This window comes from Rana temporaria, chromosome 9 (genome assembly GCF_905171775.1).
Source record: "Rana temporaria chromosome 9, aRanTem1.1, whole genome shotgun sequence".
NCBI lineage: Eukaryota > Metazoa > Chordata > Amphibia > Anura > Ranidae > Rana > Rana temporaria.
The window spans coordinates 125591642-125608984 of NC_053497.1; the positions used below are offsets into that span (position 1 = coordinate 125591642).

Here is a 17343-nt window from a genome sequence, read left to right on the forward strand (position 1 = left end):
CCAATAAAAATAGCAGATCACCGCCATTACTAGTAAAAAAAAAATCCATAAATCTATTCCCTATTTTGTAGACGCTATAACTTTTCCGCAAACCAATCAATATAGGCTTTTTGCAATTTTTATTACAAAAATATGTAGAAGAATACGTATCGGCCTAAACTGAGGCTAAAATTACCTTCTTTTTAAAAAAATTGGGGCTATTTATTACAGCAAAAATTATTAAATATTGTGTTTTTTTTTCAAAATTGACACTTTTTTTTTGTTTATAGCGCAAAAAATTTAAACTGCAGAGGTGATCAAATACCACCAAAAGAAAAGACGTGTGGGGGAAAATAAAGTTTCTGTGGGCCAGATACGTGGAGCACCGGCATTTGTTTATCTGGCCCAAATGTTGTATTTAGACTAAAGTTCTGCTTTAAATAGAACCTTAGGCAAGCCATAGATGATTTGATATTCTTTCCTACAACCATGGGAAAATCATTTTATCCCCCTCCCCCCATCAACACTGAATCCCTTCCCCAGCGCTATTGTGTTTTGCCAGAAAGGAGCCTTCTCTGTCGGCAGAACACAATGATCACTGCTGATGGTGATAGCATGCACAATTGATCGACTGCATCACAACCAGCAAGCCCATAGACAGATCGAATGTCGGCCAGGTCTTGCTGAACTAAACACAATTAGATACATCTATGGCCAGCTTAAGTGTGTATGATCCAGTGACTGCTGGTGGTTTTTTGTTTGGGCGGCAGCAAAAAACCACCCCGCGCCACCTCAAAAACCCCCACCCCTCCTATTTGCTGTCTGCCGGTCCTCCGGCACTTACTCGATCTAGGCGGCGGCGGGCAGCAGCGGGGACCAGGGCATCGGCGGACATCAGGCTGCGGCAGGCAACAGGGAGCAGCTCCTGTGTCTTCTTCTCCTCGCTTCTACCATGCGTCTCCTCCCCTCCTCCTAGGTGTCCAATAGGATCGCCTGTCCTTTCAGCCAATCAGGTGATGGGTATCAGACTCACTTCCCGAATGGCCGGAAAGGAGGATCAGTGTTGCAACAGCAAATATTCATTCACTGTTACAACACAACTGGGTGGGCTCCAGACGCAATGCTCTGCGCCCCAAGCCCATACTATTTTGAGCCTCTGGCTCTAATCAGGTGCTTAAAAAAATACACCCCCGCCATAGGAATTCATGCGCCCGGTGCCCTGAAAGGGGCTGGGCACATGGATAGGGAGGGCGGTGGCAGTGGATAGGGGAGGCGGCGCCTGGTATGATCCTCCTGTAATACCCTATATATTAACACTAGGGGAGGATGGGGCATCTTTGTAAGCCAATCATTGCACAGTTCTCTGAACCTAAGTTGCAAGCACAGAGATGACCCCATCAGTAAGCAGCTGCTCCTTCACTATCCAATGTCAGCCTTGATCAGGCTTTTACATTTTCTGGAGCTGGCTATGTTGTCTGGATTAGAAACGTAGCTAAAAATTGTAGTTTTCTTCTGGTAGATAAGATAGGTCACACATCTGAATTTAAACTCTATATTTAGCTGTTTCCATACAGTCACACTTTAAAGAGGAACTACACAGTTCCGCCATTCAAGGATAGCTTTTTAATGATAAAAGGTGGAGCTTTTATAAAAAAAAATTATACTGTACATTGTGACATGTCAGGAATATAAATAAATTACTTAAATGACCATTTTAACTGGGAGCTACAGGTGTAATTTTTCTGTCTGTACAGAATTACAAATCATTCAACAGGTAAAGCACTAAAGCAACACTATATTACCAAAAGTATTGGGACGCCTGCCGTTACAAACACATGAACTTTAATGGCACCCCAGTCTTAGTCCATAGGGTTCAATATTGAGTTGGCCCACCCTTTGCAGCTATAACAGCTTCAACTCTTCTGGAAAGGCTGTCCACAAGGTTTAGAAGTGTGCCTATGGGAATGTTTGACCATTCTTCCAGAAGCGCATTTGTGAGGTCAGGAACTGATGTTGGACGAGAAGACCTGGATTGCAGTCTCCGCTCTAATTCATCCCAAAGGTGTTCCATTGGGTTGAGGTCAGGACTCTGTGCAGGCAAGTCAAGTTCCTTCACCCCAAACTCGCTCATCCATGTCTTTATGGACCTTGCTTTGTGCACTGGTGCGCAGTCATGTTGGAACAGGAAGAGGCCATCCCCAAACTGTTCCCACAAAGTTGGGAGCCTGAAATTGTCCAAAATGTCTTGGTATGGTGACGCCTTAAGAGTTCACTTCACTGGAACTAAGGGGCCAAGCCCAACCCCTGAAAAACAACCCAACACCATAATCCCCCCTCCACCAAATGATTTGGACCAGTGCACAAAGCAAGGTCCAAAAAGATATGGATGAGTGATTTTGGGGTGGAGGAACTTGACTGGCCTGCTACCCAATAATGGACCCTCTGCCGGGCCCATTGCCTGACTGCGCGAAAGATATTGCTGTGGTTGAGGAATTCCGTTACTTAGGCATACAGGTGACCCCGGACCCTACTCAATACCTTGATCGGAACATGACTCCGTTACTTCAGAAATTTATGGGCACGGTGGTAACAATTGATGGGCACAGTGGTGACAATTGATGGGCACGGTGGTGACAATTGATGGCACAGTGGTAACAATTGATGGCACAGTGGCTGCGTTTGGCATGGCACAGTGGCGACAATTGATGGGCACAGTGGCGACAATTGATGGCACAGTGGCTGCGTTTGATGGCATGGCACAGTGGTGACAATTGATGGCACAGTGGCTGCGTTTGATGACATGGCACAGTGGTAACAATTGATGGCACAGTGGCTGCATTTGGCATGGCACAGTGGTGACAATTGATGGGCACAGTGGCGACAATTGATGGCACAGTGGCTGCGTTTGATGGCATGGCACAGTGGTGACAATTGATGGGCACAGTGGCAATAAATGATGGCACAGTGGCTGTGTTTGATGGCATGGCACAGTGGCTGCATTTGATGGCATGGCACAGTGGCAACAATTGATGGCACAGTGGCGACAATTGATGGCACAGTGGTAACAATTGATGGCACAGTGGTGACAATTGATGATATGGCACATTGGTGACAATTGATGGGCACAGTGACTGCATTTGATGGGCACAGTGGCTGCGTTTGATGGGCACAGTGGCTGCGTTTGATGGGCACAGTAGTTGCGTTTGATTGGCACAGTAGCTGCGTTTGATGGGCACAGTAGCTGCGTTCGATGGGCACAGTGAGGCTGCAATTGTTTTTTGTTTTTTTTCGTTTGTTTGCGCCTCCCCAAAAATGTTGAGTACCAGCCTCCACTGTTCCTGACAATAATGCCGCCAAACCTAGACGATCCAATAAGAAATTTGCATTATTATAGAAGCATGGTACTGGGAACCCGCTGTAGCCCACATCCCTACCCAGTGTCTGTTTTATTACCGATGGCTTCTATTCATAAATCATGCAGTATACAAGTTGGATCTATTGATTTACTGTTTAATTTTCAGTACTTTTGGCACAATTTATGACAGTGTCAGAGGTCAGGAGGTGGCTTCCTACAATAGTTGTCTGATTGGTGGATTGTACTTTAAATCTTCTTGCACTACTGTATGCACTTATCACATGCCTGACGAAGAGGTCCTACGTGACCCCAAAACTTTGGACTTTTTTTCTGTGATGTGATCACTTTGAATAAAAACCTGTGGATGTTACTTGAAGATCCCTGGTGTGCTGGCAATATGTATGTTAGCCTAGCCCATCTTTGTAGCGTACAAGAGAGGGTGGTTATGTTTCTACATACAGTGGGACCATGGAGAACCAGTATGGCCACTCTCCAACAGAAAGTCAGATCACAGCATCACAAAAAAAAAAAAAAATGGGGGCAGATTGGAGGAGGCTGAGAGCAATAGAATGGAGTTTTTTTGAGTTAGGGAATACATATTTGAATAGAATATATTTTTTTAAAGCAGAGTTTAGTGTCACTTTAAGGTCAATGGAGGAGTTAACCTGGCCATATGTAGATTGTTTTTTTTGATCAGCCAAGCATGAATAATTTTCCAACAGATTTCCCATCCAAACATTCAAGGGGGATGAAGGAACCCTGTCTGCTGATCGAAGTCCAATTTTCCAACAGATTTGCTATCCACATATTCAAGGTGGATGGAGAAACCCTGTGCACTGATCGTAGGACAATTTTCCAACAGATTTCCCATCCACACATTCAAGGTAGATGGAGGAACCCTGTCCGCTGATGGAAGTCCAATTTTCCAATAGATTTCCCATCCACACATTCAAGGTGGATGGAGAATCCCTCTCTACTGATCGAAGTACAAATTTCCAACAGATTCCCATCCACACATTCAAGGTGGATGGAGGACCCCTGCCCGCTGATCGAAGTCCAATTTTCCAACAGATTCCCATCCACACATTCAAGGTGGATGGAGAATCCCACTCTACTGATCGAAGTACAATTTTCCAACAGATTCCTATCCACACTTTCAAGGTGGATGGAGGAACCCTCTCTACTGATTGAAGTCCAATTTTCCAACAGATTCACATCCACACATTCAAGGTGGATGGAGAATCCCTCTTTACTGATTGAAGTACAATTTTCCAACAGATTTCCATCCACACATTCAAGGTGGATGGAGGAACCCTGTCCACTGATCGTAGGACAATTTTCCAACAGATTTCCCATCCACACATTCAAGGTGGATGGAGAATCCCTCTCTACTGATTGAAGTACAATTTTCCAACAGATTCCTATCCACACATTCAAGGTGGATAGAGGAACCCTCTCTACTGATCGAAGTCCAATTTTCCAACAGATTCCCATCCACACATTCAAGGTGGATAGAGAATCCCTCTCTACTGATCGTAGGACAATTTTCCAACAGATTCCCATACACACATTCAAGGTGGATGGAGGAACCCTGTCTGCTGATCAAAGTCCAATTTTCCAACAGATTCCCATCCACACATTCAAGGTGGATGGAGGAACCCTGCCCGCTGATCGAAGTCCAATTTTCCAACAGATTCCCATCCACACATTCAAGGTGGATGGAGAATCCCTCTCTACTGATCGAAGTACAATTTTCCAACAGATTCCCATCCACACATTCAAGGTGGATAGAGAATTCCTCTCTACTGATTGTAGGACAATTTTCCAATAGATTTCCCATCTACACATTCAAGGTGGATGGAGAACCTCTGATCAAAGACAATTTGAGAAATGTTTGAGAAAAGCCCATCATAAAATGGCCATAGATGGATTGAAATTCGGCCAGTCCTTTCGATTTTCTATCCATCTATTGCCAACTTTGGGTGAAGAAAGTCCAGGTCCCAGGGAAGTCTTTAGTGATCATCAAAGTTCTCCAACCTGCTGAGAACACTCTTTTAGGACCCTGAGGCCCCGTACACACGACAGAGGAACTCGACGTGCCAAACACATCGACTTCCTCGTCGAGTTTAGTGTGGAAGCCGCCAAGGAACTCGGCGGGCCGACTTTTGCCATTGAACAACGAGGAAATAGAGAACATGTTCTCTATTTCCTCGCCGAGGTCCTCGTCGGCTTCCTCGGCCGAAAGTGTACACACGGCCGGGTTTCTCGGCAGAATTCAGCTCTGAACCGAGTTTCTGGCTGAATTCTGCCGAGAAACTCGGTCGTGTGTACGGGGCCATAGACTTTTCATCCTCATTCAAACAGGTAGAGTACCTGGCCTCCACAAAATATCCAATAATGTTGTCAGTGACAGATGCCCTTAACCCTGAATCTACCACTACCCCATGGCTCTATTTATAGACATTCTTCGGTATTTGTTTCCTAAAATAAGCAGAAGTTTGTCTACGGGCCCCCAGCCAGCTCCATAGATCAATGCTGTAGTGTGCACGATTAGCACAACGCTAAATCCTTGCAGGACAAATGCAAATGTCAAACAAATGAGTTCTCGCTAAAATCAAGTCTGGTGCCAACAAAAGATCATTTTTCTCAGACCTGTTTCAAGATTATGCAGATTTTGAGATAACAGCTACGTGATAACACACAGCAAACACTGAGCCACACACAAGCTGCCAGAAGGACAATGATGAGGGGACATTATTATCATACACCTGGGTTCTATGCACATATAAGGCGGCTGGTCTAAATACACTTAATGCTAAACTCTAGGCTAACAGCTAATTACACACAAAAATTGTCCTGGCTATCAAAATATTAATAATTCTGTCTTGTGATCCAGGCACTCCTGCAAACAGTATAGCTTGGTTGGTGGCCTCACTTCTCTTTACTGTCCTGGTCACTGAACCACCCCTGCCAGCTGATTGGACTGTAAAGGAAGATTACAATGCTAAGGAGTTCCTCTGCTTACTCTATTCCCTGTTAATTCCAGCAAGCTGCCAGTGTTACATTGACGCACTTTGAAATGTAGAGAGACTATTTAGCTTACATTGTTGACCCTTTCATTTCTGCCTGTGTCCTGCTGTTTAGCTGATTATTGGAAGCTAATACAAAAATGGCTTGAATTACTTATACATGCTGCATTAAAGTAATATTTTGAATATACATAACTGATTTAAATTGCAGTTATTATTATTTTCCTGAAGCTCATGAAATGTACAGTGTATTTTTCAGTGTATACATATTTGCTTCCCTTAAAGCATCTTATGACTTCACTGATGCCTGTAGGGTAAACCGTTTCCAATAATTGAAAGGTGTAATATTAGTAACATATTACAATATCATGTACCTTATCTTCACTTTGTATGCATACAGGGCCTTCTTTAATGTTGATTGGACCCTGGATAAAAAAATTCTCCCCCCCCCCCATGCACTTAAAATCAGTTTACTGTATCAGATCAGGCAGTGATTGTGATTGGTTGCCCGAGGTTAAAGCATATCATTACCACTTACTGACTGGTTGCTAGAGGTTACACCACATGATTTATTTTTGTTAATTGGTTGCTAGAGATCACTGTACAGTAATACTGCTCACTGATTGGTTGCTAGAGGGTACAGCACATCATCTCTTCACTGCAGAGGGGCATGATATACATATGAATGCCACCTTTATTTACATATGAATGCCGCCAGCCTCAGTATTTACATATGAATGCACTTGTTATTTACATATGAATGCACTCGTTATTTACATATGAATGATGGTTATCTACATGTAAACACAGGGTCTGCAGGTGAGTCATCTGTACACAACAATAGGGCAGAACTGCAATGCTGTATCCTGCACTTTGCAGGGGGGCAGCACCGAAAGAGTCCCCGCCGGCTTGCGCTACACTGTGAGTGTAGCGCCAGTCTCATGGGGCGGACTGGGCTGACGGGCAAATTTGTCTAGCGCCCCCATAAAGCAGCTGCACTGCTTCCGGTATGCGGGTGGCCGGCATTCTGCAACTAAGGTGGGGGGGGCTGCTTCTAATTTTGACTGTCCTATCATCCTGGACCACAAACCTTCCTCACTGTGCTATATGTTTTCTGCTGTACCATTGGCATGGTTATATCTTCTTAGTCCTCTCCATAAAATTATCAGAAATTTGTGCTTAAAGTAGAACTATAGGCAACCCATTTTTTCCCCATTTCGGATAGAGTAAGGGAGGGTTATAGCCCCCGTCAGTTTATTTTTTACCATCCCTGTCCCATTGCAGAGATTTCCCTTCACTTACTGCTCCATAGCCAAACAGGAAGTGAGAGGAAATCTATGAAAATTAAGGGAATTCATTGCCCCCTCCCCTCCCAGTGTCCACACTCGAAAATTTCAGGGCGGGTCTTAACAAGGAGTGTGGCATTGACAGAAAGGGATGGGTCATATTAAAATTAGGGGGGTACACAAGTTTAGTCAGGCCTAGGGCAGCACAAAACCTAAATACATCACTGCAGAGCTGGGCACCATTAGTAGCAGCACTTCCGATTTTTTTTTCTGTCGTACGAGAATTTTCGTGACTTTAGTAACCTATTCAATTTCGACTTGCGACTAGTAAACAAAAAAGTCGGACGATCTGTTGTCCGATTTTCGGATCGTGTGTACGGGGCATAACAGACAGCTAAAAAAGACCAGTGATGTCATGCCACTGGCTCTGCCAAGTGGGTTTGGGCCCAAAAGTATAGAGGCACCCTCAGATAGGCGGTCAATTAGCCACAGATGAAGGAACCCCTAGCAACCTCTGGAGGAACCCTGGGGTGTTATGGAACCCTGGCTGAGACTGGCAGGTAATATTATGATGTGGGGTATTTAAAGGGTATCCTGTTAAAAAAACATTGGCTCCTAGAGAAGGTCCATAGTCGTGCCCAAGTTGATAAAAACAACGTAAAATTTAAATTATAAAGAAAAAGCAACACTTTTTTGTCTCACTATTTGTGTCTCCATCAAGGCCAGATTTATACTTCTTGATCTCCTAGGCCAGCTTTTTGTTTAATCTACTTTATTGAATGACTAGCCTTAATATCACACCATTAAAAGAGATTTAACAAAAAAAAAAAAAACGATCATACTCACCGAAGTGGATGCAGTATTGATCCGATGCTGCATTTCTCCCCTGCCCGCTCTGCACTGAGAACTAAGCAATTAAACACAGCTGATCACTCAGTTTTCCCCTTCGCTCCCCTCATTGGAGCGCTGGGCTGGAGAGGAAGTGGGAGGGGCTGGCTCAGGGGAGGGGGAGGGCTGGCAGGGGGGGCAGGGTGTAAATCTCCCCCCCCCCCCCCCCCGGGCTGGTGACACTATGCACAGCCACCGGCCGCCACTAAATGCTGTTTTTGCAGTTTGCCTGCTGGAGCTCTGTTAACACAGGTCACGGCCGCTGCTCCCCTCCCACTGTGCAGCCGTGCCTGTGTCAGCTCCGAGGAAGATGGCTGCAGAGCTGAGCTATGTCTTATCTCACAAATAGCTCAGCCTCAGCGCACACCAGCGCTGAGATCCCCTTCTCTCTCTGCACAGACACAAGGAGAGATAGAGCTCATCTGCTCCTCCTCCTTCTGAGTCTGCCCTGCCCACACTCCCCGGGCATGTGTGGGCACTGGACAGGAAGTTTGAACCCAAAAAAGCATCAGACAGCCTGCCTGCGTCTCAGCCTCCATCCTGGTAAGCTCACCCTCTCTAGTCTCCCCTGCCTCCTAGTGTATACAAAGGGGTGCTCTGTGGACTTTGTTAAAGGGGAGGGGGGCAGGCTTTGGTGAGCAGAGACCCTCTTTACACAATAGTCCACAGCATGCACCCTTAAATCAAGTTTCACAGAACACCCCTTACATCAGATCTGATGTATATGGGGTCTGTGCGGACTCTCATGTATATGGGGTCTGTGCAGACTCTGATGTAAGGGGAGGCTCTGTGCGGACTCTGATGTAAGGGGAGGCTCTGTGCGGTCTCTGATGTAAGGGGAGGCTCTGTGCGGACTCTAATGTAAGGGGAGGCTCTGTGCTGACTCTAATGTAAGGGGAGGCTCTGTGCAGACTCTGATGTAAGGGGAGGCTCTGTGCGGACTCTGATGTAAGGGGAGGCTCTGTGCACACTCTAATGTAAGAGGGGGCTCTGTGATTACTCTGATGTTAGGGGGGCCTCTGTGCGGACTCTGATGTAAGGGGGGCGCCTCTGTGCAGACTCTGATGTAAGGGGGGGCCTCTGTGCGGATTCTGATGTAAGGGGAGGCTCTGTGCGGACTCTTGTGATCATGAAAAATCTTAAGCTGTTTTCCTCGATCCATCCCTTTTCCACGCTCTATGGGCCACTTGAATGGACTTGCCCCCCAGGCCTAAGGCTGCCAGCCCTCCCCTGCTCAGGCTGTCAGCAGATCTCTGAAAGGCTGAGCCAGCTTCTGGGTGGACCTTGAGCATTTGGGCTTTGTAATGTCAACCAACGACGGATTTCAGCCCGTTGTTGGCTGAAAACAGATCACAGGAGTGCAAACTGCACTCCTGTGATCCATAGGAGAAGTATGGCCAAACAAGCTTTGCCCATACTTTTCCTTTAAGATCAATATCATACCTAAAGACATACAGAGCATGGGATAGAGGGGCCAGCTTACCCACTGAGTCAGTACAGTGGAGACAATGAATAGATATATTGCATTCCATAGATAATTCAGGAGCCTAGGAAAGTGTGAGAAATCAAAAATGAACAAATAGAAACAAAATGAATAATATGTACAGTAAATATTGTTTTGGTTTATATTAGATTTGTCATAAAGGTGGAATTTGTAAAGTAAAGAAGGAAAATGCATTGTTGCCAAGGAAAGAGAAGAGGTTACAGGAAATAATGTACCAGGGAAATGAAATGTGTATTACATGGAAAACTATGTAAATGGTGTTACACAGAACAGAGTGTGGTGTAGAGCTTAAAGTTGAGCTCCATGCTTTTTTTAAGCAATTGTAGCAACAGTTTATTTTGTTTTTTTTTGTAGAGGGTGAGGGATAAAGGTTTTACATACTGTAAATTGATAAAAGATGACCGTTGTAAACACCCCTGTCAGTGGTAAATAGTACGTTTAAAAATAACAGACTTAGGCCTCGTACACACGATAGGTTAACCAAAGGACAATGGTCTGAAGGACCGTTGTCATAGGTTAACCGATGAAGCTGAGTGATGGTCCGTCGCGCCTACACACCATCAGTTAAAAAAACGATTGTATCAGAACGCGGTAACGTAAAACACAACGACGTGCTGAAAAAAACGAAGTTCAATGCTTCAAAGCATGCGTCGACTTGATTCTGAGCATGCGTGGATTTTTAACCGATGGTTGTGCGTACTAACGATCGGTTTTGACCTATCGGTTAGCAATCCATCGGTTAGATTTTTAAGCAAGTTGGCTTTTTTTTAACCGAAGGTTAAATAACCTATGTGGCCCACACACGATCGGTTTGGACCGAGGAAAACGGACCATCAGACCAGTATCCTCTGGTTAACCGATCGTGTGTACGAGGCCTTACTGGCAGGATCACCAGGTGAAAATAAAGAAAAAATACCTAAAAAGAAAACAAATGCAGCCATCACACCTAATGGGCCGTACACACGACCGAACATGTCTGCTGAAACAGCAGACATGTTCGGTCCTGTGTAGGCCCGAGCGGACAGGATTCCAGCATACATTTGCCCGCCGGGCCTTTTTCCAGCGGGCAAATATTTCTGGACTTGTTTTAAAACAGCCCGCTGGAATCCTGTCCGCTCGGACATGTTCGGTCGTCTGTACAGACCTATAATACTTGTCCGAGCGCCCGCCATCCCTCGCATGCGTCGAATGACTTTGACGCATGCGTGGAAGCATTGAACTGGCAGGGCCGCCCACGTCGCCGCGTCATCGTCGCCTTTTACCCCAACTAAACTGCAATAACCACTATGACACCATTTGGAGTAAAATTGACCAAAGCGGACATTTATTAACAAATCACCAAATATAACAAACATTCCTTAAAACAGGAACAAAATTAATAAAACAATAAACATAAGGTTCCTGAACTTAGGAGGCACAAGGTATCAAGTATCCACTTTGTATCTGCATAATAACTACTTACACGGTCCCCAGTCACACCACACCGGCTCAGGGACAACTCCAACTTGCTGAAGATACCTCCCAGTTTAACTTACCAGTTAACCCACCATTAACTAGTATTCCACAGGGGACTCCATGCCTTAGACCAGTGGTTCTCAACCTTTCTAGTGTCGTGACCCCCTGATAAAATTTGCCAAGTTGTGGGACCCTTAACAGTAAAATTATTTTCGTAGCGAGGGTTGTCAGCACCCAAGGCAAGGCAAGTAATTTGCACCCCTAACCCACAGGCATTTAGCGCTCCCTGAGTCCCTTCCACTCCACATTTTAGGATGTACCACTCTTTCTTTGTTCTCCTTTCTTTCCCTTTTATCTCTCTATCCTAATTTCTTGTTCTTTTCCCCCTCTCTCTCCCTTTTTTTTGTTCCTCCCCCTCTATCCTCTCCCTTCCATGTATTCTCTATTTTTATTCCTTCCCTTACTCCTTGTTGAGGGGGTGGGGGGAATGGGAAGAGTAGCAGTGCTGAGGAAGTTCTGATCATCCCATTTAGGTGTTCTTGATCAAATCTGCTGATCTGAGAACTGTAGTGAGGACTTTTAATGGCACCTATAATCACAGGTAGTGTTACTCACTGTGTCTCTGGCTTTGTGGTGTCTCGCAGCAGTGACCCCTATGCTGAAATCAGGAGATAGGGTCTCCTCCAGCCCCTCCCACTTCACATTCTTCACCAGTCAGCTGACCTCTAGTCTCCGCCCCCATCCATGCCATATACTGGGCATCTGCGAATAGGCTGAGTGGGCGGCCGTGAAAAGGCTGGGAGAGTGGTGCACGCTTCAGGAACAACAGGGTTTGGTGACCCCTGGCAAATCGTAATTCAACCCCCAGGTTGAGAACCACTGCCTTAGATGGATCCCTAATATGATAAGTATAGCCGATAAAATGCCTCCAAAGACCCCAACCGCCAGGCCACTATGACCACCTAAAGATGAACTGATCCAGTGCAGGAGCGGGAACGTTCTTCATCCACGTTCCTTCACCAGATGCTGGGAACTTTCCTCATCCGCCTGGAAGACCCCCTGCAGCCCCTCCTCGCCACTGTGAAACCAATCACAATAAGCAAGCTCATTTCTTTCTTAACTTTAAAGGGATTGTAAAGGTCTGTTTTTTATTTTCTAAATAGGTTCCTTTAAGTTAGTGCATTGTTGGTTCACTTACCTTTTCCTTCGATTTGCCTTCCAAATGTTTTTTTTTTTGTCTGAATTTCTCACTTCCTGTTTCTCCTCAGTAAGCTTGCCCCCATCATCCGACTGGGGGTTAGTCAGCCAGAACAGCTTACTGAGGAGGAACAGGAAGTGAGAAATTCAGACAAAGAAAACAAAGAAAAAAAATTTTTTTGAAGGGAAATGGAAGGAAAAGGTAAGTGAACCAACAATGCACTAGCCTAAAGGAACCTATTTAGAAAATAAAAAACAAACATTTACAACCCCTTTAAAATGAACCCTCTCTCTCCCTGATTCCCCTAGTCTCCCAGTCATGCTAGCCCTACGCTATTTATTTATTTTTTAGCTTGGGACTATTCTTTCTGCATGTAAAAGCTTGTGAGTAGCCTGTAGTGGGTATTTTGGGAAAACGATGTCCTGTATTCCTCTATTACAAACATTGGCGCAAAAGGGCATTCTGGAATCATCAGAAAATCAGCTAGACTGGTACTTCCCAAAAGTGCCTGAAAGACTGAAGCCTTGAGCTGGTAAGCTTTAATTACCATGAGTTTACCTTACATGTATTTTTATTGCAGAAAAATGCCTCGGTCCTTTCTGGTGAAGACAAAGAGAACTCACACATACCAACAGCACCGCTACTCAGATGACACGTTGATACGAGATGACCCGGTCTCAGCTTCATGTCTAGGTTAGTATATTTGTTTTCTGGAGACCTGTATTATTGTATTATCTCTACATTGCTGATAGAGCAGTTATGTGTAGACAGGTACATTAGTCACGTGACAATTTCCTCCACAATGTTAATACAGTAAAACCTTGGTTTGCGACCATAATTCGTTCCAGAAACATGTTTGTAATCCAAAGCACTTGTATATCAAAGCATTTTTTTACAGGGTATAAAAGAGAAGAAAGGCACCACTAAGTGTAGCAATAAGTTGCTAAATATTGCACCTTCATTAAATGTGAGTGAGTAACTTGTATAGCGCTACAAATGCAAACTAAATCGCCTCAACCATGTAACCATATTGCTACACTTAGAGGCTCCTCTCTTCTTTTTTATACTCAGTTGTGACATGACGCTGCTCTTATATCAAGACATCGCTTGTATATCAAGGCAAAGTTTATTAAAATATTTTGCTTGTCTTGCAAAACGCTCTCAAACCAAGTTACTCTCAAACCAAGGTTTTACTGTATATGCACTCCTTTTGAACATATGCTTTTGCAATTCTGTCTTCAAGGATAAGGTATCCTTGATCTATGGTTCTCTTTTAGAAGGTGACAATGTACAGTATGTCCTCCACCTTGTGTTTCTCAATGGGAAATAATTTGGGTGGTTCCCTTGAGCTGCACCAGTGGGCCCAGACATGATTGTGCACGGATTGCTATACTCATCATTTAATAAGGCAGACTATAAATAATTGTTTATATGATACCCTGTAGATTGGCCAAATTTATTCAGGGCCCCTTATATTTTTTATTATTATTTTTTATTTCTACTATATTAATTGTGGTTTTGTGACACCATATTTTTTGTGAACCCGTAATAGGGTAGCGCACACTTTTGATGATTTAAGTTGCACTATTTGATATATCAACACGTGCATGGTATATCGTATTTATCGGCGTATAACACGCACAGGCGTATAACACGCACCCTAACTTTAAGAGGGAAATTTCAGGGAAAAAACTTTCCACAGCCCCCTGCGTATAACACGCAGGCACAGTTTACCCTCTATTTTCAGGGTAAAAAAGTGAGTGTTATACGCCAATAAATACAGTATTTGTGTATTTTTTTATATATATATACAAAGGGCTAGATTCACAGAGAGATACGACGGTGTATCTCCGGATACGCCGTCGTATCTCTGACTTAGGCTGGTCGTATCTATGCGACTGATTCATAGAATCAGTTACGCATAGATATGCCTAAGATCCGACAGGTGTAACTGTGTTACACCGTCGGATCATTACTGCAATTTAAAAATGGCCGCGGGGGGCGTTCTTGCTGATTTACGCTGAGAAATATGTAAATCAGCGAGATACGTCAATTCACGAACGTACGCGGGCCCGACGCAGTTTGTTACGACGTTTACGTAGCGGTTTTCCCGGCGTATACTTACCCCTGCTTCTATGAGGCGTAGCCAATGTTAAGTATAGCCGTCGTTCCCGCGTCAAATTTTTTTTTTACGTTGTTTGCGCACGCCGATTCTGAAACCCGTTCGTCGCAAGTTACGCTCACGCCGAAACCACTGACGTCCTAGCGACGTCAGTGGGAGCAATGCACGCCGGGAAAATCCGCGGATGGCGCATGCTCATTTAAATCGGCGCAGGGACGCGACTGATTTAAATAGTACACTCCCCCTAGCCGCGGAATTTGAATTCCGCCGGGGGATTTACGATCCGCCGCCGCAAGTTAATAGGTAAGTGTTTTGTGAATTACCAACTCGCCTCTCAAACTTGCGGCAGAGGATCTTAAATCACATAGATCACGCGGATCTAAAGATCCGCTGATCTATGTGAATCTAGCCCAGATAGCTCTTTTTAGAAGAATATCTGAATATAGGCACTTGGTATATGAAGGGCTGATATCTATTTACACATATACTTTTGGTGGATTGTCATTTATTAGCAAATTTGTGGTGGAATAGCACAAGGTGATATTCACAGGTGCTAATTAATTGTGTTTATTGCACAAGGTTAGGTGGATCGAGGTCACCTACCAGGGTAGCGCAATCCCCATTTTATTAGCTAGATTCAGAGAGAGTTAGGCCGGCGTATCAGTAGATACGCCGACCTAACTCAGAATCTGCGCCGTCCTAAGTTTAAGTGTATTCTCAAACTGAGATACACTTAAACCTAGCTAAGATACGACAGCCTGTGCCGTCGTATCTTAGGGTGCAATATTTAGGCTGGCCGCTAGGTGGAGCTTCCGTTAAGTTTGGCGTAGAATATGTAAATGACTAGATACGCCTATTCACGAACGTACATGCGCCCGTCGCAGTAAAGATATGCCGTTTACGTAAGGCATTTTCAGGCGTAAAGTTATTCCATCAAATAGCTGGACTAGTCAATGTTAAGTATGGCCGTCGTTCCCGCGTCGAAATTTGAAAATTTTACGTCGTCCGTCGTCCGTGAATAGGGCTGGACGTAATTTACGTTCACGTCGAAACCAATACGTCCTTGCGGCGTACTTTGGCGCAATGCACACTGGGATATGTACGCGGACGACGCCCCCTCAGCCTAATTTGAATTAGGCGCGCTTACGCTGGCCCCATTTACGCTACGTCGCCGTAAGTTAGGAGGCAAGTACTTTGTGAATACAGTACTTGCCTCTCTGACCTAAGGCGGCGTAGCGGAAATACGATACGCTACGCCGCCTTAAAGTTGCGGCAAGATACCTGAATCCAGCTAAATATCAATAACTCCAAAGTTAGCTGGTAACAGGCCTCTGGTGTGGTTCGGTCTAATGTGTACTTCCCATTTATACCAGGCTGGGGACTTGCACACTCACAGCACACATGTTACCTTAATGCACTTACACCTGGATTTCCCCTATGCATACTGTGCTATAATGGATACTTCCATATGTTTGGAGTTAATTGATGGCTCTGTGTATTGTCTATAAAATATATATATATATATAATTTTTTTTTAATTAAAACTGAAGAAAGGAGATCTTGCAATGGATTTTATTAAAAATATCAGTTGTTTATTATCACAGTGCTTTGGTAAACCCAATACCATTTGTCTCATGACAGGTTTGCTTTAGAGGCGCAGAGAGCAGTCAGGTGCGGCCGTGTGAATCATTACTACACGGCCTGAGTGCCAACAGTTATTCCTGTCCCTTCAGGCTTATTCAAATGAGCTATAGTCAAATCTAGCCGTGTGGATCGGTTTTCTGTGTAATCCACAAGCATGTATAACTGTTTCCCTGGAACTGATCTTATGTTCACATCACTGTATACTCGTTAGATAAACAGGGCTGCATTCAGGTCCAATACCTCTGCGCTTATGTGTCTCAGTCCCTGGAATGAATTCTTGCATATATATAAGGCCTGAGCATCACTGCTTGTTTGCAACACCTTTTAGCACCAGAGGTTTTAAGCTGGCCATACACATTACAATCTGATTCTACAATCTCTATATATTCAACTTTAAATTTACCAGGATTGGGTATCGTGATGGCCTACCTATACAATTGTATCAAGTCCTAGCTGTTGATGAATTTACATGAACCATTTTACTTTCTGCTATAAAACATACCTAATAAAAAAAATGTAAAAAGCCAAATTTCTTCATAAATTTAGGACAAAATGTATTCTGCTACATTTTTTTTCTGAAAAAATCCCAATAAGCGTATATTGGTTATAGTGTCTACAAACTATGGGATATATAGTTATGTCATTTTTATTTATTTTTTACTAGTAAGGATCAGCAACTTACAGTTGGACTAGGATATTGCGGCGCACAAATGCACCTAATTGACACTTTTTGGGAAACCAGTGACACCAATACAATGATTAGTGCTAAAAATATGCTCTGTCACTGGCTAGGAAGGGGTTAACATCTAGGGTGATCAAAGGGTTAAATGTGTACCTAACATGTGTTACTGTGTTTACTAAGCACTATGCTGTTTTTTAATTA

General features: G+C 44.2%; 1 protein-coding gene across 1 annotated transcript in view; it reads left to right on the plus strand.

Annotated features, from left to right (window-relative positions):
* GFI1B (growth factor independent 1B transcriptional repressor) overlaps positions 1-17343 on the plus strand; it is a 40961-nt gene that overhangs the window by 6970 nt on the left and 16648 nt on the right. Inside the window, exon 2 of the mRNA XM_040325268.1 lies at positions 13275-13387. Coding sequence (XP_040181202.1) covers positions 13279-13387 — 109 coding nt within the window. The 5' untranslated portion in view covers positions 13275-13278. The remainder of the gene's footprint in view (positions 1-13274; positions 13388-17343) is intronic.